The following is a 22,731-nucleotide window of genomic DNA, read 5'->3' on the forward strand; positions in this document are numbered from 1 at the left end:
ATTGATTGCGTCGCACCTCATTTCTCGCTCTTCGCTTGTCTCTCTGCAGGCGCTAGCAGCCAATGCAGGCGCGGGGTTCGCTGTGGCTGAGCCACAGGTGGCGATGTTCTGCGGGAAACTCAACATGCACGTCAACATTCAGACTGGCCGCTGGGAACCCGACCCATCTGGAGCCAAGAGCTGCGTAGGAACCAAAGAGGGAGTGCTGCAGTACTGCCAGGAGGTGAGTTGCTGCGACACAGGCGTCGCTCTGCTCTGCTTCCCCGTAGAGGAATTACTCGACCACAACAGCCGGCCTGAAGAGGACAGAGACATCATGAGAAGAGTGAAGACGGAGGAGCTTTTAGATTGAGTTTCAGACGGAGACTGAAAATGCAAAATTATTATTTAATATCAATATTACATTTTTGGTATGCATTTTGAGTGGTGGATATTGAGATTGGTGTATAAACCGTGGTTGGATATGCTGTGTGTGTGTGTGTGTCAATGTTATGTCTTATACAGTATATTATTGTTATACAATAAGCAATCTGGTCTTCCCTTTGAGTATACAGCTGAAATCTTAATGGCTAGATATGAATGTGGTCCTCTCATCCTCTCCATCCTCTCCATCCTCTCATGCACATGTAAATTTGTAATAGGATGAAAGTAGACGTAACATTAAATTATAGATGAAACCCAGAGCTGCATCTCGGGGTGTGAACAGAAGACTGTACTTGGTTGTTTCGTTTGCATTTAGCTACCGGTAGCGTCATAGTGCATGCAACAATTGTTTGAACATCATTCTAATTTCTGGTCCTTCACTGGGATGTAATGATTTACATATTAAATATACATTTAGAATAGATTCAATTTAGCCAGTAACATGAAAAGAAATCTGTTCAGTGTGATTTGTTTTTGGAAGAGGAACTAACTCCTTGTAGAATATTGTCACCTGGTAAATATACCATGAATGCCTGTTGATGCATATTCCACACATAACAAGGATAATATAGATTTTTCCAGCATTAAGCTGTATTTGAAATCCTATGACAATGGATCAGCAGTGATTGTACATGAACGTATGTTATTATTCAATGTCAGAGCCCTATAATAGCTCAATAATATAATCTACATACCTGGAACAATTGGTTTAATTGCTATTATGCCACTTATGGTCAATGCTAATTAGCATCATAGCTAAATGTGTATGTGCAATATTCAAATTAACATACTGCACTTAATTTAGCACTTGCTTGACAACACAAACGTGATTTTTTTTTTAATATAATTGTAAATGCATGTAGGCAGTAAGGGGTGAAGCTGTCAGTGAGAGAGACCGTACACCAAAGCGGGTGGCGTTTTAATGAGCAGCGCCTGTGCCAGCGCCTTACTTTCGACAGTTGTCTCTAAAATGGAGGATCTGTTATTCCTAAGCACGGATATCACTCTTATTTACGTCTCCTGCTCTATCTTCTAACCCAGGAGGCTCCTGGCTTTGCTGTCACGGCATGTTATGCAGCTATCCATGAAAAGAAGCAGGGCCGTGTGTTTTGGTGCAGCGTCCCCCACAAGCTTCAGTTACATTTATTGATGACATTTTGATGGCATTTTGGGCAGGTTGGATCCTCATTCATGGCTGAGCAGATGGCATCCAGAGAATCTAAAATGTGGATTAAAGGCTCTCATTGAAGCTTTGCTGTCACATGCGTTCTCTCTCTCTCTCTCTCTCTCTCACACACACACACACACGTACAAGCTCTCATTATTTATTATGCCTTTCCCTGCTTCCTCAAACAGATGTATCCTGAGCTCCAAATCACAAATGTGGTGGAAACCAACCAGCCAGTTCGCATCGACAACTGGTGCAAGAAGGAGAAGAAGGTGTGCAAAGGGCATGCCCATATTGTGGTGCCTTATAAATGCTTAGGTAAGCAATAACATGTAGAGGGAAAGCACCTATAGTTGCCCTCCGTTGAAGATGTTCTCCATTGTTATCCCTTGTCTACCTTGGCCTTTTACGGAACACCGAGGGGGGGGGGGGGCGCTGTGATTATAAAACATCTTCGCCATAGGCAGAAGTGACATATACCAATATCGGAGTCTGAATCAGTCGACTAATCCTGGCCTTGAGCTGCAGATTGAGCAGATCTGCACTGGATGGAAGCTAATGTCTCCCAGAACAGATAGCTAGAGGGCTAACGCTATTATTGCTGGGGAAGATTGTTGAGCAATAAATCTTATTTTCCCTTCAGACAGTAGCCATAAACTCGCACGGACGCCCAGGGTTGGCAAGGGAGGTCTGTGGCGAGGTCTGCTTTATTACTCCCCATTCCTCACGTCGCCTGTGCTGTCATGCACACCCCCCCCCCCCCGCCTCCTCCCGCAGTACCGCTGTAATCAACAGTGGCAACGCGGCGGTATTCTATTTTATCAAATGTCAGCTATAGCCTCAGATTTTGCAGGCAACATGCAAAATCCCCCCCCCCCCGAGGTTTACAGCTCTGCTGCACGGTAGCGCCCTGTAGTTCCAGCCATCGCATACTGTACATGCAATCTACGATCAATTTGATTTGTGCTTTAGTTTTTCAGTTATCATTCACCCTTGCAGAGGAGACTTGGCTAGGATTCATTCCTCCCCGAGCCCATCCCCTTGTGGCTTGTGTAATCTACTGATCCCCAGTCTGGATTTATGGTCATTGGGGTGCTTTTATACTGCAGCCTCGACGGGGCTTTTGTTTACTTCATCGCTGTGCAGTCCTAGAACAGCTCTGCATTCCCCCTCACTCGGTAGGCATTGCATCTGCCTTTCCTGCATCTGGCACTGACCGCCTCTCGCAGTCTTCGCAGACAACAGGCTCCAGACGAGACCCCTTGTCTTGTTATTAGAGACATCTGGGCCATGTCCGGTCATTTGGTTACCATGGAAACCTAATGTGCCGCCCCAGATAGGAACACATTTCTCTCTGGACCTGGTCTTGTTGCCATTGGTAGTGTCCCTCTCCCAGACCATTCGAGACGACGGCCATAATCATCTCACACTTAATACATCATCACACACCCGTCCCGTCCGTCCGTCCGTCCGCCTCGCTGTCTGAGGCACTTTGCACAGATGTCTGGCTCAGCACTGTCACCACCGCTGCTGCACACTCACACAGGCCCTCCATGACTTCTCCATAGCGTGTTTAGCGGAATAAAGGTGCCACCCGTCCATTCTGGCACAGGTTGCGTAAACGGGGCTTATGTCAGGAAATAAAATAAAACAACTCCCCATCGGTGCTGCGAACGCCTCCACCCATCCTCTCGGAAAGCCTCTTGCTGATTGAGTTGTTCTGCTTTCCAAGATGAAAAACCTATTAGCAATTCCACTGGACTGTGAAATGGGCTACCGTTCAAGAGCGTTTTTGGCAAACGCAAAGAGGAGGCTTATGGGAAATTCATGGGACAGCAAACGGCACAGCTAAAGTGGTCACTTGGTGTTTCAGAGACAGCCGAATCAGTTTCCCAAAGTCGCCTGCTTGCTCTCATCATCGCATCCTGGAGGTCTTTCCTCTCGGACTCACATCCATCAGCAGCCCTTCATTAATATTCAGCCACTGTGCCATGTCTGCCATTTAATTAAAACAATCACATTACTTCCTCTGAAATAATGAAATAGCCTCAATGCTTGTTCTTTTTTGCCATCGTTGTTAAATGTCTGTGTGCTAACGCCCAATCAAATTACAAAGGCCTTCTGTGCCTCTCCTGCAATTTTCAAATGTGATGTTTTATCTGGAAGAACAGAAGAGACAGATGGAGAGATAAACAATAAGGCGTTGGCAAGGAGGACGCTGCTGAGTGGGTTTCTGTGTAATTATGTAATGGAGCATGTTAGAGGCTTAATTGGAGGGCACTCATATGCTGCGAGACACAATATGCCACTGCCACCTCACCTCTCCAGTCCATCGTGGTCACAACGTGTTCCAAAGAGACTGACACAACAGCTCCTGCTTCCTGTCCATCAGGCTCCATGAACTCTAATAGAATCAAAAAGAAATCGAATAGACTGAAGGAAGTGGAGCTGAAAGGATGCCATGAAAAAAAACAAAAAGGCTCCACCAGCCTCAATGCCTCATTAATAGGTTTACATGAATAATGCAGGTGCTCAGGATGAAGATAAGTGTAAGTACAGAGAAATGCGTTTTCGCTGTGTCCCGTCTCGCAAAGGCTCAGTTTGAAGAACCACAATCCCTCCGTGTTTCAGGTCCACAAACAATGGCTCTTCCCTGCAGCAAGATGCCTCTGTGAGACACCAAAAGGCAGACTCTTTGGTTCCGTGTGGGACAGCGAGGACAGACAGACAGACAGTCCTGGCTATCTCACAGCTGTGAGAGTGGGGTGCTGGTTTGCATGGCAGTCAGTCCCCATGCACAGCAGCTACGTTGTGTTTGTGTGTGGAGGCAGAGTCGGAAGGATTTAGAAGTATTTTTTTCAAAGGCAAAAACTATGTTTGATGCCTGCTACTTTATACGCCCTCTAAGAGGCAACTGATCGTTAATAATAATAATCTAGATCAGAATTATTTCAGGCATCCCAAGGTTTATCTTTAGCTCCAGTCTTGACCTTGACCTTTACTCTGTAGTTTCTTTGAGGAATTTTTTTGTTTGTTTTTTTAGTGAGAAGTGGAATTAAATTAGCAGCGATTAAAGATATTCTTTGCCTTTCCTGTTGACTAGGGCGGCTGATTTACTGAAAGTAGGGCACACAGTGACAGACTCCTGATATCACTAGAGCTGTTGTGAAGTAGATGCAAACTCCTTTCTCTCAAACTGCCCCTCGAAGTGTTTAGAAATGAGCCTGAGCTGTGTAACACAGAGTCATGACCAAAACTATGCTTTGTAATTTGAATATTATGACACAGAGCTGCTATTTAGCAAAACGAAATGTGAGCTGAAGGGTCAGAGAAGTGAAACAGCCCAGGCTTAGGTGTTAGCTATCATTAACATTAAAACATTTGAGGAAATTGTAGAAATGCTTTGCATGAACAGGAAGTCAAACCCAGGAGTTCAATGCAAATTGTTTTATTACCTCCGCCAAGGAAGTTCGGTTTTTGACGGGGTTTCATTGTGACCGTCACCTGCTCTCTTGGCAGACTAGCCTATTTATATTTTATTTGTTTTATTTCCTGCTTTCCGCCACTAGATTTTCAGCGCAATCCGGAATACCCATCTGGATACAAAAAAAATAACGTTTTTTCCAATGGAGGCTTTAAAAAAAAAAAAAAAAAATCATACCATATAAAATATGCATTCAATTCACTAATCAGAAATCACAGTCATAAAGGGGTCTGATGATCACTATGATGAAAGATATCATCTGGATCTGATCCAGGACAAGGCCTGGAAAAAATATACAATTTTAACATTGAAAACTCCATCTGTTAAAAACATCCGCTCCGATTCACTTTTACTTTTCATGGTTGGCGTATAAAGATACCAAGAACAATTTAGAACCTTTTGGTGATGATCCGGATAAAAAAAAAAGCATTTGATATATCATTACCTCCGCCATGGAGGTTATGAATAACTACTTAACTAGTGATGTAAGTGTGACTTCAATTGCTCAAGGTGTGTTTTATAGGCATTGTGTTTTATGGATACCCGTACTGCAGTCAGTCTGGGTAATGAAGACTGCTAGCGAGGATGTCTATAGCTGAAGGTTAAAGGAAGGGCGGATGAAAAGGAAAGGTGGAGTGGAGGTCACTGAGAATGAGGAGTATGTGCTCTCTTGCTTGCGAGGCACAGCTGCTCAACAAACTCCACCATCCATCACGCGCTGCAGTGGGACTGAATGCAGGGTACGCTTGAAGCCCGCTCCAACCAAAGCAGACGGGTGTGAATGTAAAAAAAATATGAATATGTGTTTTATAACCCATTACAAAGTAAATCATGCATTCAAATGTTTATTTATGCAAAAGTACAATTAAGAACTACAATCAGGAGAAACCATTAAAATATTGCGCTTGATTAAAGGCACTCGTACAGAAGAGCCACTTTCCAAAGTGTTATTTCGTTTTGATGTTTTGACTGGACTGGTCTGTTTCTCAACCTTAATACTACACTTAGTCCAGATGGGGCTCATTTCAACCACCTAATAAACAGTCGGGCCGTTTAGACGGGCCGTAACAATGAGTCACATTTTATAAGCAACTAAATTATGTTGCCTTCTGTTATTTTTAAATACGAGACAAAGGACTGACTGTTCAGTCAATCTCAGAAAAACTCGTAACACAGTTTCACGGAGCCCAAGGTGACATTTTTTCTTTCTTGCAGTTTTAATCAAAGTACAGTATATATACTAGTATGTTAGCACATTTGAGGAAATGTAATAAATACATTTCCAAATGATGGACGAAGCAGGAGACTGAAGGGTTGAGGATGGCAGTACGGGAGTGTGTGTTACTGCAGCTGCTTACTTTTCTACTATTTCCTTTCCTACCCTCTCATTTTCCAAAGCGCTGCTTTTATAACCCACTGCCTGGCTCCGACTTGGAGCTGCAGCAGCTCTGCCTCAAGCCGAGGGAGTGGCGAACCACCTAATGAGGAGTTCCAGGACGGCTCCCAACCCTCATTTTTGTTCCTTCAGTCCACCCATTTCCCGGCCACTGTGATCTGGACCCTGCCCTGAACCTGCAATTCATCCTCCCTCTTCTCCTCTCTCTCTCTGCCTCTGCCTGGCCGTCCATATGTTTCTGACGGCAGCGTTTCGACCTGGGCGCTTTGTCAAGCTGCCACGTGCGTCGGCCATTGCCGTCCTCCCAAAGCCTTCTGATGACCCCTGCAGCATACGTCTGAGCACACGTGGTTTTCACAACATGCCCGTCTTACCTTATTTCTCGTGGCTCTACTTTCTGTGGGCTTGTCACATGAATAAAACATTTCAAAATGGAATTCATCAAGTAAATGGTTACACCGACCTGCAGGACGATTCCCTTCAAGAGTCAGAGCGTGAAGCCGGATCTCCATGCCATTTTGGTTCCAGGGTGCGCTTATAGAAGAGAGACGCATCTCTTCTATACCATTTCTGTGATGAAATGTTAAAGCCCAGGCATCTATGAATTATTAAATACTGCCATTTTTCATTCATCTGCTATTCCTTTTTAGTTCCACTGGATGATTTATTGTCTCTAACCCTGGCAGTGACAGGGAACGGGATTGATATATATTTTTTTCACAAATTCTGGGCATGACTAACAGGCAAATTTATCCGTCTTGATTTCTTGTAGTGGGCGAATTTGTGAGCGATGTGCTCCTGGTTCCGGAGAAGTGCAAGTTCTTCCACAAGGAGCGCATGGACATGTGCATCAGCCATCAGCAGTGGAACGGCGTGGCAAAAGAGGTAAGGACGGCGCGGAAGCGGGAGGCTGTATTCACAGATAGAGCAGTGGAAAAGAAAAGTCCTGTGGGGAGAGGCCGTCTTAAGCATCGACTTAACTTTTGGAATTTAAGCTAAGCTAATTTTAAGTCCCTGTCTCCCTGGTTACAGTTTTATAACTTCCTGATCTTGCCTCTTCCTTGTGTAATACCTTTCCATCTGTCTCTGTGAGTCTCTGAGGCCCTCTGATCTCAGGCCAACTGGGAGCCTTCAGATTTGGGCTCCTAATCAGATAAGTGTTGCGGCTGCAATGCAGCTAATCCCCCCCCCCCCCCAAGCCGGCCCTTAGGGACCGCACTGACCACGAAAATGCGAGCAGAAGCGCACCAAGCCCATTAAAGGTCTCCGATCTCTCTCCGCTTTGAGTTTCCTGACTCTTCCTGACTGAGTCAGAGAATCTTCTGCAGCTTTGACTCTGCATGAGAATAATGACTCACTGGGCCTCCTCACAAGCGGCCACTGAGACGCTCTGAGTCAGTTGAAGCGGAATTCTTCTGACAAATATCCTGTCAGTTAAATGAATTTTTTTATTCATTTCATTCATGCATTTAACACAAACAAGCTCCTATCCTGAATAAAAAATGATCTGCCCCTTTTCCACAAGACCGACTGCTATAAATCCTAAATAAAATAAAGGTTAGCTCCAAAACAACCTCTCACGGTCTTCAGTGACATCCCAACATTAAATGTTATTTCAAAAGTAACTCACGATGTTAGTGACAACTTAACAGGACAGAATGGAATTCAGGTTCCTCAACACATTAGTTTTGTGGGGTTGGACCTTAAACTGGTTCCTTTGACTGTCATGCAACATTCAATTCATTTGATTCTGAACCTTTCTGCATTACAGGGAATGTTTTAGACCATATGTGACACGAGGCATAAATCTAAATGAGCATGTCTTTTACCGTGAGGTCAAAAGACATGTCAAAGCGAAAGATGAAACAATAAAGTAATGACAGTCCTAAAACGCCCTTCCTTAGAGCCCTCTGCCATGTTTCATCAGCGCTCTTCCTCTACCACCTCAGGCCTGCGTAAAGAACGCCATGGCGCTGCACAGCTACGGCATGCTGCTGCCCTGTGGCGTTGACAAGTTCCACGGCACCGAGTATGTGTGCTGCCCCTCCTCCAGCACCGGGGAATCTGCGCCATCTTCCCTGCCCTCCAAGGAGCAGGAGGAGGATGAAGAAGAGGAGGTAGAGGATGAGGAGATTGACGAGAGTGATCTGGAGGAAGAGGAGAACGGGTAAGTCGTGCAACCTGCGGTTGCATTTGTGTTGTGCCTTCGATACATTTCCCTGATGAATGAAAGGGTTGTGGCATTGACCCGTGGCAGCTGCTCTTCCTTGATAAATTACACCTCTTCCTCTCCTGAACTCAATTACCTCAACCCCGCCCCCCCCCCAGTGAGACACCAGCTGATGAGGAGCCCACCCAAAAGGAGGAGCCAGTGGACGAGGAGGAGGAGGAGGAGGAAGACGAGGAGGAATACCATTACGTTTATGAGGACGAGGAGGCAGATAACGAGGATGATAAGAAAGAAAGCAACAAAATGCCAGAGACCCAAGATGAGGACGGGACTCTGCAGGAGGTGAAAGGTTTGTCCTCTTCCACTTATTGGTGTCTCACCTATAATCAATCTGTTTGAACTATTCATTATCCACCAGGCTGTTAGTAGATGAGTGATTACCTCAGCCCACAGCAGACTGTTCTGTTCTACTTTATCTGAGTGCGCAAACATCATCCTGTCTCTTTTGGGGGGGGTAGTAGGACCTGTTTGGTGATCGTTTTTGTTCGCATTTAAAAAGAACAACGACTGGATTGAAGTGCTGCCCCTAGTGGCCGGATGACCTAACACGCTGTCCCCTGGCAGCGGTGTGCATCCTGGAGGCTGAGACCGGCCCCTGCCGTGCCTCCATGCCCCGCTGGCACTTCGACATGAGTCAGAAGAAGTGCGTGCGCTTCATATACGGGGGCTGTGCCGGCAACCGCAACAATTTCGACTCGGAGGAATACTGCATGGCCGTGTGCAAGCGCCTGAGTAAGTCTGACTCCACAGGGGCCGGTTTGACAACGCCCCCTCTTTCTCTGTTTGTACCTTTGCTGCAGACTCTCCTCTGAAAACCCTTGAGAATCCTGCGGCATGTCGCCAAGCTGTCAGACGGAACGCTTGCTCTGTAGTCCTAACCTGTCGCTTAACAAATGACTGCAGCTTAACATCAATCTTACCACTGACTCATTCTGTGTTTTTCATTCCACTGAGGGATTCCGCACATTAATTGTTCAGGGTAGAAAATGTATTGGGTATTTATTCGTCACTGCCTTCTCGAGCTAAATACCAATAACTAAAACAAAAGGTTTTTAGTTATCTGAATCAAATCCTCACATTTAACACCACATTTTGTTGGTATTTTACTTGATTAAAAACTTTTACATTTTTCTTTTGTTAAATTCATCACTTCAGCAGTGTATGGCATCCAGTATTATATCAAGTATAGAAAACTTCCATTGAATAACTGCTGCTATTCAGACTCAACTTTATTTATACTCAATCATATCTTTTTATTATACAAGTAAAAACTTGTATATAATAATAACTTGTAGACCAGAACAGGCACTTTGGTTGCACCTTAAGGTGACTCACGTTTCATTAGTTTGAACACGAATCGTAGCCGTGACCACCTGGATTTTCTTTTTTTTAAATCAAGTTGACAGCAGGAAGTGTGTGATTCTCCCTAAAGCCACACCTCATGTTATATAGTCACGCCTCATTTTAATTGTGAAGTAAAACGATGAAGTCCCGTCCTGTTTCCAAGTCAGGAAAATGACTGTTAAAGCACCACGGTGAGTGGATTTTGCGTGACTGTGTAGTCAGGAAGCCAGGACAGAGCCCTCTGGCCTCGCCCCAGCTGACCCGGATGTCAAACCAGGAAATATTTCCATTACTTTTGGAGATGTCAGCCGAAAGCCGGTGGGGGAGATGAAAGAAATCCAAAAGGAAGGGCTGTCAGTTTGTTTTAACTTTATCAGAGTTACAGACGGAGGATTTTTGCCCAAATTCAACCTGCGTTCTTCTTCAGCTGCCCCTGTCCTGTTGTCTGTCCTGCAAACGTATGTCAGCCTGGATGAACCTGTCTGTCTGTTTCTGCGTCTGTCTCTCTGCCTTTGTTATCAGCCTGCAAGCCCTGTTCACTCGAAATCCTTTGCTGACTTTTGCAGCCATTCCTCCAACCCCCCAGCCCACCGATGACGTTGACATTTACTTCGAGACTCCGGCCGACGACAAGGAGCACAGTCGCTTCCAGAAGGCCAAGGAGCAGCTGGAGAACAGGCACCACAATCGCATGGAAAGGGTGCGTTAGAACACCGCCCTGAATAAAGAGGCATTAAATAAGATTTTATATTCTCAGTAAGACTTGATGTATATATGAAGTGCATCAGTAATGGTCTGAAGATGACGTGGAATGTTCTGCCTGTTTCCTTTTTGAGCCTGCAGTTTATGCTAAATGAAGTCGCGACTTTCGTGCTGTCGGACTGTTTTAATCAAAGAATTATGTTTTGCGCATAAACATCAAGTTTACAATAATGAATGGACCATTTAGACTTTTCATAGATTACACTCATAAGGAGAAAGCTGTCATTAATAAGCAATCAGAGCTGAAAACAGTCAGTCACGAGTTCAGCAAAGTTCAGTCAGGCGGCTGTTTGCGTCAGTCCTTCTCAGCATCTGTTTGTGACCTGCTTTGCAATCAGTTTGGAAGGGTTAGAATTAAGTGAAATTTGTAGAACAAAAATAACTCGGTGAGATTTTTGTTCTCGTTTTAAACTCAACCATAACATTTTTATAGTCTGACCTCAGCATTCAAGGTCTTCATCTTGTTAAATGCAGCTGCTGCTTTGTGGAATAAGGGTCCTGACGTTGTGTAGATTGTTCAGTTATACGTAATATTATTTTGAATATCAATATTAGCCCTGAAGGTGAGACAGAAATACTGTCTTATCTTTGCATTCTGAGGCCCATTTGAGGTCACTTGGCTTATATTCACCTATGAAGGAAGCAATGGTCAATCAGCATCAGCACAAAGTGTGTTGTCCCCACCATGAGGGTATCCGTCTGCTTTTCTACTTTTATGTTATTATTTGATTATTATCTGGCTATATCTGAGTGAGCAGGTGCGCGGGGGGGGGGGTCGTCTAGCATCTCGCTTCATTTCCTCTTGTCTGTCTCGCTCAAGGTACGCAAAGAATGGGAAGAGGCTGATCGCCAGGCGAAGAACCTGCCCAAGGCTGAGAGACAGACATTGATCCAGGTAAGACATTGATCCTTCCCATTAGGAGTCCTCCTTTGTTTGGATGAGATATTACTGCTTCGAGGCATCGGGTCCCTTATTCCCTGTGTCACTGAAGATCCCTTTTCCCTAGCTGCTCTATCTTTATCTCTCCAAGTCTAAATTAGGGCACTGTCTGAGTGTGTGTGTGTGTGTGTGTGTGTGTGGTGGGGGGGGGGGGGGACTTCTGAATGAGTTGTGAACTCCCTTGGCAAGTTTGAGCGATGCATGAGTGTGAGAGCCGTTTTCATCCCTCTTTTGTCACATGTAAATTGGAAGGGTGCAACTGTGCAACATTGCTTGGCATACAAACGTATACAAACGTAATCATGTTCCTGATTTGGATTCTAGCATTTCCAAGCCATGGTGGAGTCCCTGGAGGAGGAAGCAGCCAGTGAGAAGCAGCAGCTGGTGGAGACTCACCTGGCCCGGGTGGAGGCCATGCTGAATGATCGGCGCCGTCTGGCCTTGGAGAACTACCTGGCTGCCCTACAGGCTGACCCCCCGAGGGTATTACCCACAATCCTCCCTCTGAAAGCGTCTTTCATCCTCACCCTCTCCATCTGTCTATTGCTTTTTCGTCCAAACACCAATGCCACTTATGTCCTGGAGCTAATCTCATTCTGTCTAAAGACGTTCTGCCAAAGTACGATTCATCATGAGGAGAATGGATTGCTGAGGCCAGAGAAATACACATCCCAAAATCCTTCATGGGCACAATCACATTGAATCTACGGCTATGATCCTTGTCATGCTTGTAATTCCACTTATCTAATGGGCTTTTGATCGTTCTACGAGCACACAGTGTGGCTCTTTATTTCATGGTGCTGGGTTAGCTCTGTTAGCCCGCTACCAAAAAAAATCCAATATTCTTGTTTTCTATTCATCCAGGCTTACTTTTAACTGGGTTTGGGTTTTTTGTCTCATCTTTTTTATATGTTTCATCCATAATCTTAGAATTCTAAATCTAATCAAGTCTGAATCTAGGAACTACAAAAAGAAACCTCTCTTTGAAATGTTATTAATGGAATAAAATTTATGAGAAAATGACTGATAGCACCCCAGAGAAGAAACTAAAATCACTCAAATGAGAGATATGGTGCATCAGCTGCTAGATCCATCTAAAAGTCCTCATTTCACAGACACCACCCGAGTGCATTCACCGGTCTTCTTTACACTCCTTGTCCCACTCAGCCCCACCGCATCCTGCAAGCGCTGAGGAGGTACGTTCGTGCCGAGAACAAGGACCGCCAGCACACCATCCGCCACTACCAGCACGTCCTGGCTGTGGACCCCGAAAAGGCTGCTCAGATGAAGTCACAGGTCCGTGTTGTGTTTTGTTTCATTTGATTTCTTTTCAAGCCCTGTTATGATGTCTTCATTTAAAAATAATGAATTTAAAAAAAAAGTCCAGTCAACATTCTCCAAAAAAAAAAAGAATTCAGAATAATCCAAAACATTGAAAGGCAGGAAATGTGTTAAATTGATACATGCCAATACCTTGAGGGCTGCCATCTTCCCTGAGATGCTTTTGGACATGAGGACATACTGTATTAGAGGCGGTGTCAGAAAATCTGAGGGACTCATGCTGAGTCACTCCAAGAAATCACACTCCCCACATTTACTGCTCAGATACAGGAGAGATAATGATGTCTCAGCCTGCTCCTTTCTGCCCTTAGTGTGTGTGTGTGTGTGTGTTGAAGCCCTGGGGGAATGAGTAGGCTTGTTTTACGGGGGGGGGGGGGGGGGGGGGTATTTCATTCACTTACGCCTCAGTCGATGATTAAAATTGCTCAGGTCTTGTGTAAAGCTGGACTCTGAGCCACTGAACAGGGATTTGGCTGGAAGCTCCTCTATTAGATGTACTCGCCTGTGTGTGTGTGTGTGTGTGTGTGCGTGTGTGTGTGTGTGTGTGTGTCACTGCCCTCCGACATCATTTATAGTTATCCTCCTCCATTAGAGACAACACGGCAAAGGGTTGAAGCCAACTCTGTGCTCAGTCAATGGAAGCCAGCCTGTATTGTTGTTTTCTTACATGATTTATTTGTTAAACCTGCTTCCTGTGTTTCTCATCAAAAATATGTTTCTTTTTTTACTGCAAGTTTTACAATATTACAACTCGCATCATTTGTGGTTTTGAAGTGCATTATAAAAGAGCCCTGTGAAAACAGTATACGCTTGTTGTGATCTATGTATTTCTGAGAAGGGACCTTCTGACACCAAAGCCCGACCAATCCCGCTGAGGAGAGGTCTCTGCCCCGACACACGGATATATAATCACAATAATGAGGATTTTTCACAACAAGCACTGAGTCTGCGACGTGCATTTAATGTGAGAGGTCCAATAGTGCCATCTGTTGCTGGCTCGGGTGAACTGCAGGAACGATTGAATGGTCATGGTGGTGAATCAACGGCAGCTATCAGCCTCGAGCTGGTCAGCGTCGTCAGTGGATTCTAGCTTTTCATATTCTGCCAACTACTCTGGCAGCAGAACTGAGAAAATATGTCTCCTCTTTCAAGCATCACATTGAAGGTCGAAACAGTGAAAGCAACCGCCGGATCTTTTGGAACACGCAAGGTTTTCCGTTTTCTGTGATCAAAACAGTATCGTCTCGATATCCGCCACGATGCAATGGAGATCACTTTGGCTGGCTGGTTGTAGATGCTCTCGCGTCAGTTCAGGAACTTGATTTATGTCTGTCGCTGGCTGGCTGGCTGGTCTCCACCTGCTTCGTTAGCTTCGATCGCCTTTGTCTTAGAACATGGCCGTGAGGCCTGAAGTGTCATCTGTGACAGTTTCAGGTGGTAAAACCTGTGACCACCTCATAAACCCCAACAAATGTTTTAAGGGCTGAAGGTATAATTTCTGGTTCATCAATTAAAATTTTTAAATTCAACATTTTGTCGAGATCAGCTTTTTCTGAGCAAATCCCTCTGAAATTAATTGCCACATTGATTATTGTTGAGACAATCATTAAATCATTTCATTTGTCACGTGTCAACAATTTTAATGAATGATTATTATTTTAAGCATTTTAATTAAAAATGTGATTGATTTCTTTTCTTCAGTATATAGAAATTATTTGTATTGTATTGTATTTTAGGAACGTACGAAGGGCATCTGTTCTTGGTAGATAAAACAATTACTACCTAATTAATATATAAAAGTATTGCAATAATTGAAAATTACAATAATGGCCTTGTAGTCCTGGATGCAAAGAATGCCGTCCTGATCCTGTGGCTAAATCACATCCTTTGCCTTCGTAAAACCACAACGTGATTTCCGTCACACGACAACCAGCTTGTGTTTCTTTTTCCCACGCCAGGTGATGACCCACCTGCGTGTGATTGAGGAGAGGATGAATCAGAGTCTGTCGCTGCTTTACAAAGTACCTTATGTGGCCGATGAAATTCAGGATGAAATTGGTGAGTTCTGTTGGTATCCCCGAGGCGGCTGGGAGGAGGAGGGGGGGGGGGGGGGGAACCCGCCCGTGAGCGAGAGGAATAAATCTCATAATCACATGGTCTGCAGCTTGTCTTCGTACAAAGGGAAACAAATATAAGGAGGCGAGTAGCCGGGCTTCAGCGCGTTCTGGAAACCAATTATCAGAGACGAACAGTGTCTTTTATGTTGGTGTAAATTTAATGCAGCTTCTACTCTCGTTTTAATGGTCTCCACTCACCAGCTTTAGATCCGGGATAGAGGAGATGCTTTCATCTCCAGTGACACCGTTTGAAATGTGCACCTTTTTTTTTTTTTTTTTGCTCCCTTTGCTTTGTGAATGGAGCCATGCAGCATGATGCTGCTGCACATATTAAATTATAGGGCAAGTGCAGAATTGTGTCAGAGCTTTCCCCATGCAGCATCCTGTTGGGAGATGTGCATGTTTACAAGGAACATAGCTCTCAGAAATAAACTAATTACCAGTAATGATGAAAGTCTCGCTCTGCCGTGTCAGGGGATGACGGCTGTTAACACGTGCCAGGCGGCCTCACAGTTTGCCCTCTGCATTTGTCTGCAGATGAGCTTCTCCAAGAGCAGAAGGCTGACATGGACCAGTTCCTCTCGTCTATCTCCGAATCACAGTCAGACGTCACCGTGTCGTCGGAGGAGAGTGTGGAAGTCCTCGTGTCTGAGGGCAAACCATTCCGGCCCTTCCAGGCCACATCATTGGGGTCCCATTCAGAGCCAGAGGGTGAGGACCTCCAGCAGGCACAGGCACATGCAGCTTCTAGAACAATGGCTGTGTAGAGAAGTCGGCAGGACATTGGTCATGAAGCACATCAGAACGGGCTTTCAGTGTGCTTTATTGTAATGTAAGCGCGTCGTGGAGTCATGGGTTCGGACGCATGCGGGACTTTCTTCTTTGGCAAAGCCTTCAATGCAGCAACGCTGGAGCTCAGATAAAAATAAGCAGCTGAGTTTCACGAGAGAAACGATTGAATGATCAAGAATGGATGGAACACTTCCAGAAAGATGAAAACAACATCCCCAAAGCACATTTAATATGTTTAAGGCAACTCCCCAGGGGGCATAGAAAGAGTCCTGAAATGACTCACACTTTTTTTTTACGTTTTTAGTCAGGCCTCGAATAAACTAATCGATTAACACAGCTTGATAATCCTGCCTTTGCTCTTCTTGCCTAAGTTTGATCTCTTCTCTCCTTCCTCTTTTCTGTTGTTGTTTTTCTGTTGCCCATTTCTAATGCCAAGGTGATCTATCAGACTCCCCACGCGCCTTCAAGAAAGGTTGGTGCCTCTGTTGCATTTTGTTTTTCCGTCCCCCTCCTCATCTCCTGAGCTGTTTTCCATTTGCTATTTTGTTCCACTCTCTCTCGCATCATTTCTATTCTACCAGTAGCCATTTGATGTTTTTTTATTTTATTTTTTGTACTTTTTTAAGGACTCACGTGGGCTGTGGTCGGGTTTTAGTTGCCCTTATGCTGGGATTATCATCTCAGACTGAATAGTAATGTCAGTGCCGTAGCGATAGATCACCGTTCCCCTCTCAGAGAGATTTATTTTTAGTCTTGTGTCATGATGCTGTCATCTTGTCTTTAGTACCGAAGCTCCTTGCTTAATTATTCCTCCGCCCACACACTCATGGCCTCTCGCCCTGATAGAAGCTGTGTGATTTAGTGGTGCCGTCGGAGACAAAGTGATTCTGCTACTGACCTCCAGTCCAATTTAAATTGCTCCAATTTGTCCTCTCAAGCCTGAGAGAGGGAACCGTTTGAGTCGCGTCTTCTGTCTCTCCTCAGTTAACATATAAACACGTGCCACTAATGATACATCTCGATTCATAGTTTAGATGCACTTCTTTTTAGTCTCTTTCTATTCGGTTTTGCATTTTCCTTACCAAACTACAGCCAATAAGGATTGTTCTTGTGAATTTATAGATTCGTTTCTACAATACTTCATCCGTTCGTCTGATATCAGGGGATTCTGAAAAATGTCAATAGTACAATAATTATTATTGTATAAATAATGATTCATAAAAAGAGAGAAACATTTTCAGCATTCTGCCTGAATGAATACGCACAGTGGCTTGATATGCGACTCATTGTCAAATGGCTGATTGATTAGCAGACTGCTTGTTTCAGTGCTTTCTGAAATCCACACAGAGGTCACATTGTTCCCATAGAGGTCGCTGCCATTGTGCTGTCTGTCATTGTGGCTGTCTGTGACACTAAGTGTACCCTGCAGTACCATCTGACAATCCAGCAGCGTTTCAGGCGTCACTGCTGCAGAATGAAGCTGCGTTTAATCCATAGGCGGCCGCATTCCCCTGAATAGCAGCAGCAGCAGACCGTAAACCAACACCAGATTCACCGCTGCCTTTTATTGTTCAGGAAGCTGCTCTCCCTGCCTGGCTCAATCTATTTCTCTCAGTTCTTGATTTATTCATGGTTTATCCGGTGGTACATATTTTAGTAGATCCTATGCTTCCTTAAAAACCATCAGTCTAACATGCATATTTGACAGTCTGGCCCCGTTTCTGTCTTGGCCACCCATTTAGACTTTTTAAAAGAAGGTCACCTGTTCAATTCTCAGGGACTATGAGGAACGACAGCGATGCGATGCAGAGTTTTGAACGTGGAGATGTGAGGATGACTCCTAATTGGTTTGGGGGGTTTCCTCTTGTGAATTCCTGCATGCAACTGGACATTTTGTGGAGAATTTTCCGCTACTGTATATGCCGAAAGAAAACGTCTCTTTTAAGAGTGTCGTTGCAGAGAAGCGTAAGGTCAGTGACACGCTGGTTTCACAGTGCTCGCTCTGTGCTGGCTGGAAGAAAAGGCTTTGTTATCGTCGGTGGGCTGCAGAGCTGAAGGCGACGGTTGTGAGAGCTGGATAGCGGTGTGCTGTCGTCCAGTAACAATAATCCTGAACCTGCTTGCTGCCGCTGCTCTGCTGTTATTGACCGTGTGCTCCTTCGACTCCCGCAGGCTCCGCCATGTCTGGCTTGGATGGCCTGATCGGTGCCGAGGAGAGAATCATCAACAGCAAACCCAAGATCAGCACAAATGTGGTAAGAGCTTTGTGCCGCTTTGTCGTTGTGTGTGCGCCTCGGAGCTTTTGTAACTTGCTCAGCGTGAGCCGAGAGCAGCGTTGTCAAAGCGCACGCTGCAGAAACTGTGCAAAGAGGCTAAATTCTAATGCGCTACAACCATTTCACATGTGTCCATTTGCAAGTCTCTCTTCGTCCTCTGCCAACCGACCCTCATTTGGATCAACTCCGCACCGTGTTCTACGTCGCATGCTACTTTTATCACAGACAGATTCCTCCTCACAGATTTTCCCATCATGCTTGGCTGCTGAATCTGTGCTGCCTTTCCGCATGTTGATCCAACGGCAACTGAAAATCTGCATTTGTGTGTGTGAATATGAATCGTCGCAAGTTATTCAACGCATGCGTGTTTCTTTTTTGCCTTCTGTGACGGAGAAATCTGACGTTGATAATACCAAGTGGTGGGGGGGGGGGGGGGCACCTATGGCCTCAGTGCTGTGAGGAACAGACTCTGGACTGCTCTCTCGCTGCAAACAGCAGAGTGTGTGTCCGCCTCCTGAACACACACACACACACACACACACACACATCCATTCAGGTCGCCGCTTTAGATCAGCGTGCTCAGTTAGTACAGCGTGTTTTGAAAGACATGCTAACTCTGTGCTGAGAAAAGAGTGTCTTTGATGCCTTCAACCCCCCCCCCCCCCCCCCTTTCTCCTTTCAGTCTAAGTGTATCATCACCCGAACACAGATGATCTTTCCCGTTTAATCCATTGCACATTCACACACCCCTCTCTCTCTCTCTCTCGCTCTCTCGCTCTCTCATCCCGTCTGTCTCACACTGTGGGGAGTGTAACCTGGGCTCCCCTGTCTGTGTTGACAGGTGATTGATGAGTCCCTGGATGTTAAAGAAGTGGTTTACAGTGCTGAGAGAGTCAGCGTTATGCATGGTGATGAGCTGGTGAGTAAAAGCAGCGCCCTCCACTGGGCCCTTTGGGGAGCAGTAGTTATGAGCTGGGAGAAGATTAAAGAAGGAGGGGAGTGTGCAGAAATATGATAACGGGCGTGGGGGGGGGGGGGGCAGTTTTGGATCAGACCCTGAATCCCCCTTCGGTTGCGTAGGTTTCCGTTCAGGCTCATACGTTTTGGTTGTTTCTGCATGGGTGCATGTTTGTTACGTGAATGTGTTTGAATACACACATTGCGTATCTCGGATGATGTAATGAATGTGAATCCACGCAAACTGAACGTGCTCAGTTTATGTGTGAAAAGTAAATGATCTCCCCAGTAGCAGCCTGATGACATATGATTACCACCTCATATGTGCCAGATTACATTGTGTAAGAGAGTCCAGAGATGAGTGTTGTTGTATTGTATTACACACAAGAACACATTTCATGCATGTGTACCCACTATTCACAAGTTGATCCTGTCTTACAGATCCTCAAAGAGGATTTCACAGGGTTGTTGTTTTTCATAACTTGAGAATTAATTTTTCATTCTCTTTTTTCATTTGAATCTTCATTTATCTCCTTTATTTAGTCTTGTAAACAAATATCTGCCTTATATATATATATTCTGTTTCAACCTGGGTAGAACTGTATATTTCTCTTATGGATGTTGACCACGTAACAACTTACTCTCGGATTGTTCTGATTTCCTGCGAGAATGCTACTGATCAGGGCAAGAAACCTTTTAGAACTTTTCACACAAAAAAATATTAAACTATCAAAAATCATGCAAAGATCTCTTTGAGTCTGCCTGAAAGCAATAGCATAAAGCTGGGCTTTGGGAATCTGTTGCTACGGAGGTGAACTGCATAGCATAGCAGATACCTTTATTTAAAAAAAAAAAAGAAATTTGTTGTCATTATAATCTATAACTTTTAATTATCCATTCAGTTAATGATCTATTATCTGTGTATAGTGACTATAACAGTGAAGAAGACGGATCTCCTTTTGTTACTCCAGTGTTCAGATGTGTTTCTCCTCACCCGCTCTACCTGTTAGGAGTCCTACCGCCCTCTCGGAGAAGAGTTCAGCTTTGGGAGCAGTGCGCTGATCGGATTGCTGGTGATTGCAGTGGCCATAGCAACTGTGATTGTGATCAGCCTGGTGCTTTTGAGGAAGCGGCAATACGGAACCATCAGTCATGGCATCGTGGAGGTAAACTACGTGCTTCAGCAGACAGCAGGCGCTGCTCTGCTTTCATTTTGCGATGCAGTTCATTGTTGTTTCATATTTAAATTGAAAGATCAGGTCCCATGTAAACACGAGTTAATGCACAGCTAATTCAATCTCTGTCCCTGAAGCGTGTGCAACGAGAACGCACACAGCGCGTTAGTCCTTCTCTAGAGTCGAGCGACCCTTCTTAAGGTCATGAGTGTTCTGTGTGACTCACAGGTTGACCCCATGCTGACGCCAGAAGAACGCCATCTCAGCAAGATGCAGAACCACGGTTACGAGAACCCCACGTACAAATACCTGGAGCAGATGCAGATCTAATAAGGACCTAGTGGGGCGCGATGGAGAGGATGAGATGACAGCACCCAAGGGGGAAACATACTACTGACCAATATCATATGCTATTAAGAGATCATTTGCGTACATCCACTTCCATTTACTGGTTTGTTCGAAACGATCCATAAATAATGCTACTACTACTGCTACTGTTGAACTATAGAGCTCTTTTTGATCATTTTCTTGAATAATAATATTTTTTTTTTTGAAAAGGTATCTGCCATTTTGCATTATGGAAACGTGATTCTACAGATTTTTCTGTAAATATCGATATTTCAGATCAAGATGTATAACATTTCTGCAGGCGTTTTTGTTCCTTTTTAGAGTGAAATGCAGATAAAGCCCATTTCAAATATCATCAAACTGGCACGTTTCAGTTTTCCACCATGCAAGTGTCATTTATGCAATTTCCGATGGCTTGCTCTAAAAGAATTGGTGTTTCATTTTGCTCTTTTTCCTCTCAATATATTGCTTGTATATGAAGGTTCTTTGTACCAATTAAAATGTCAAAAGAAACAACAAATGAGAAAAAAAAATGTTAATCATTAATTATTTACTTTCTGTTCTTTGTAACGATAAAATATACATATACAATTTAAATATATATAAGAGTAGATGTTTTTAATGCACCTTCTTTCCTCAGGAAGAAGGTTAGAAGTCGGTTTAGAGGTCTTAGCTTGGTGGATGTGAGTTGTGTTTACAGGCACACTGTTAGACCAGGTAAGGTGAGGATGTGCACAGACCTCCAGCTCAAACACATCAACCTACTCTGATCCCTTAAAAAGTGAGTGTGCTAATATATCTCCTCTGACACACACAAAATGGACAACATCAATAGGATAATACCTATAGAAAAGTGTTACACAGTTGAATGTATTTGGGAAGCTTCTTTTTTTTTCCATACTTTGTACCTGAAAGGTTCCTGTATGGCTGTTATTTTAAACCCCACAAAGATAGACAAGAGTTGTTTGTTGATTTGTTTCCTGGTTTGTTAATTATTATTTTTTGCACAAATCATGTTCCGCAAACACCAAGAATCAGAAAAGCTCCTTTGAAAATAAATGGCATAGAAAAACATTTCAGAAACTGTTAGATTAGCTGAAGCATCGACGTTCTGATCGACAGACCAGCGCCGGCCCAAAATGCAGAGCTACTTAGGGCCCATTGGGCCAACAGAGGCCCCCAAAAATTGAGTGAACGTGTTGTGTTAGATTTAGGGGTAAAAACAATTATCTGAAAAAGCTTCCTGAAGGCATCTTGGAGCTGGAGGACTGTGCAGGCAGACAGAGATGCAGAGGGCAGAGGGCCGAGGCTAGGAGAGTTGGTTCCTGATAAATGCTACCTTGTGTATTTTTACAGGTAGCAAATAAGAAAACTCAACCCTAGAATCCGCTTTTCATTCTCTTAGTAATGTCTTTGTATGCCTGTATAGTTGATGTTGCAATCATGGCTTTTTTCTGGAGGACTCGTTGTGGTGTTCATTGTCCTTATATGAAATGAAATAATATGATATATATATATTTTCAAGTTTGTTTTCTTTTCTTTCTTTCCTCTTGCTGTGACAGTATATATCTGTATGTGACTGTCTCACTATGCACCCAAACTGCTTCAATCTTGTAACTGCCTGCTTAATTGTGGGAGGGGACTGGGAACGAATTGAATATGCTTATTAGTGATTTACAAAAATGATTGAAAACAATTTAAACTGATTTGTGGTTACAGGGAGGATACACGTCAATAAACTCACAAGACCGACATGGATCTCATCTTTTCATGGGTGGATGGGTAGATTAAACGCAATGTGTGTGTGTGTGTGTGTGTGTGTGAGTGTGTTTTGATCTATACTTCACGATAGAAAATAAAAGAAGTCAAATATCAAACATCAGACAAACCTTTCAGAACAAATATATCTATGTAGAAAACCGCGTATTTTGATGATAACTTTGCAGCCTGCAAGCTCAGCAGCCATTCATGTCTTTCT

At 44.2% G+C, this 22,731-nt stretch overlaps 1 protein-coding gene across 1 annotated transcript; it reads left to right on the forward strand.

Moving 5' to 3' along the window:
* Window positions 1–103: 103 nt before the first annotated feature.
* aplp2 (amyloid beta (A4) precursor-like protein 2) lies at window positions 104–22,500 on the forward strand. The gene is made up of 17 exons (XM_068745520.1): window positions 104–223; window positions 1,780–1,909; window positions 7,244–7,356; window positions 8,421–8,638; window positions 8,800–8,990; window positions 9,266–9,433; window positions 10,612–10,745; window positions 11,628–11,702; window positions 12,072–12,230; window positions 12,915–13,043; window positions 15,047–15,146; window positions 15,743–15,916; window positions 16,434–16,469; window positions 18,170–18,252; window positions 19,115–19,192; window positions 20,241–20,396; window positions 20,634–22,500. Exons 1-17 carry the CDS (start codon window positions 104–106, stop codon window positions 20,733–20,735), a joined length of 2,166 nt encoding a protein of 721 aa, XP_068601621.1. The 3' UTR covers window positions 20,736–22,500.
* The last annotated feature ends 231 nt before the right edge of the window (window positions 22,501–22,731 follow it).

This window comes from Brachionichthys hirsutus, chromosome 11 (assembly GCF_040956055.1).
Source record: "Brachionichthys hirsutus isolate HB-005 chromosome 11, CSIRO-AGI_Bhir_v1, whole genome shotgun sequence".
In the NCBI taxonomy this organism is placed as follows: domain Eukaryota; kingdom Metazoa; phylum Chordata; class Actinopteri; order Lophiiformes; family Brachionichthyidae; genus Brachionichthys; species Brachionichthys hirsutus.

Coding starts and splice junctions, on each gene's coding strand:
- aplp2 (XM_068745520.1), top strand. CDS start 104: ATGTTCTGCGGGAAACTCAACATGCACGTCAACATTCAGACTGGCCGC. Junction 9,434..10,611: donor GGCCGTGTGCAAGCGCCTGA/GTAAGTCTGACT, acceptor TGACTTTTGCAG/CCATTCCTCCAACCCCCCAG. Junction 15,147..15,742: donor TGAAATTCAGGATGAAATTG/GTGAGTTCTGTT, acceptor ATTTGTCTGCAG/ATGAGCTTCTCCAAGAGCAG.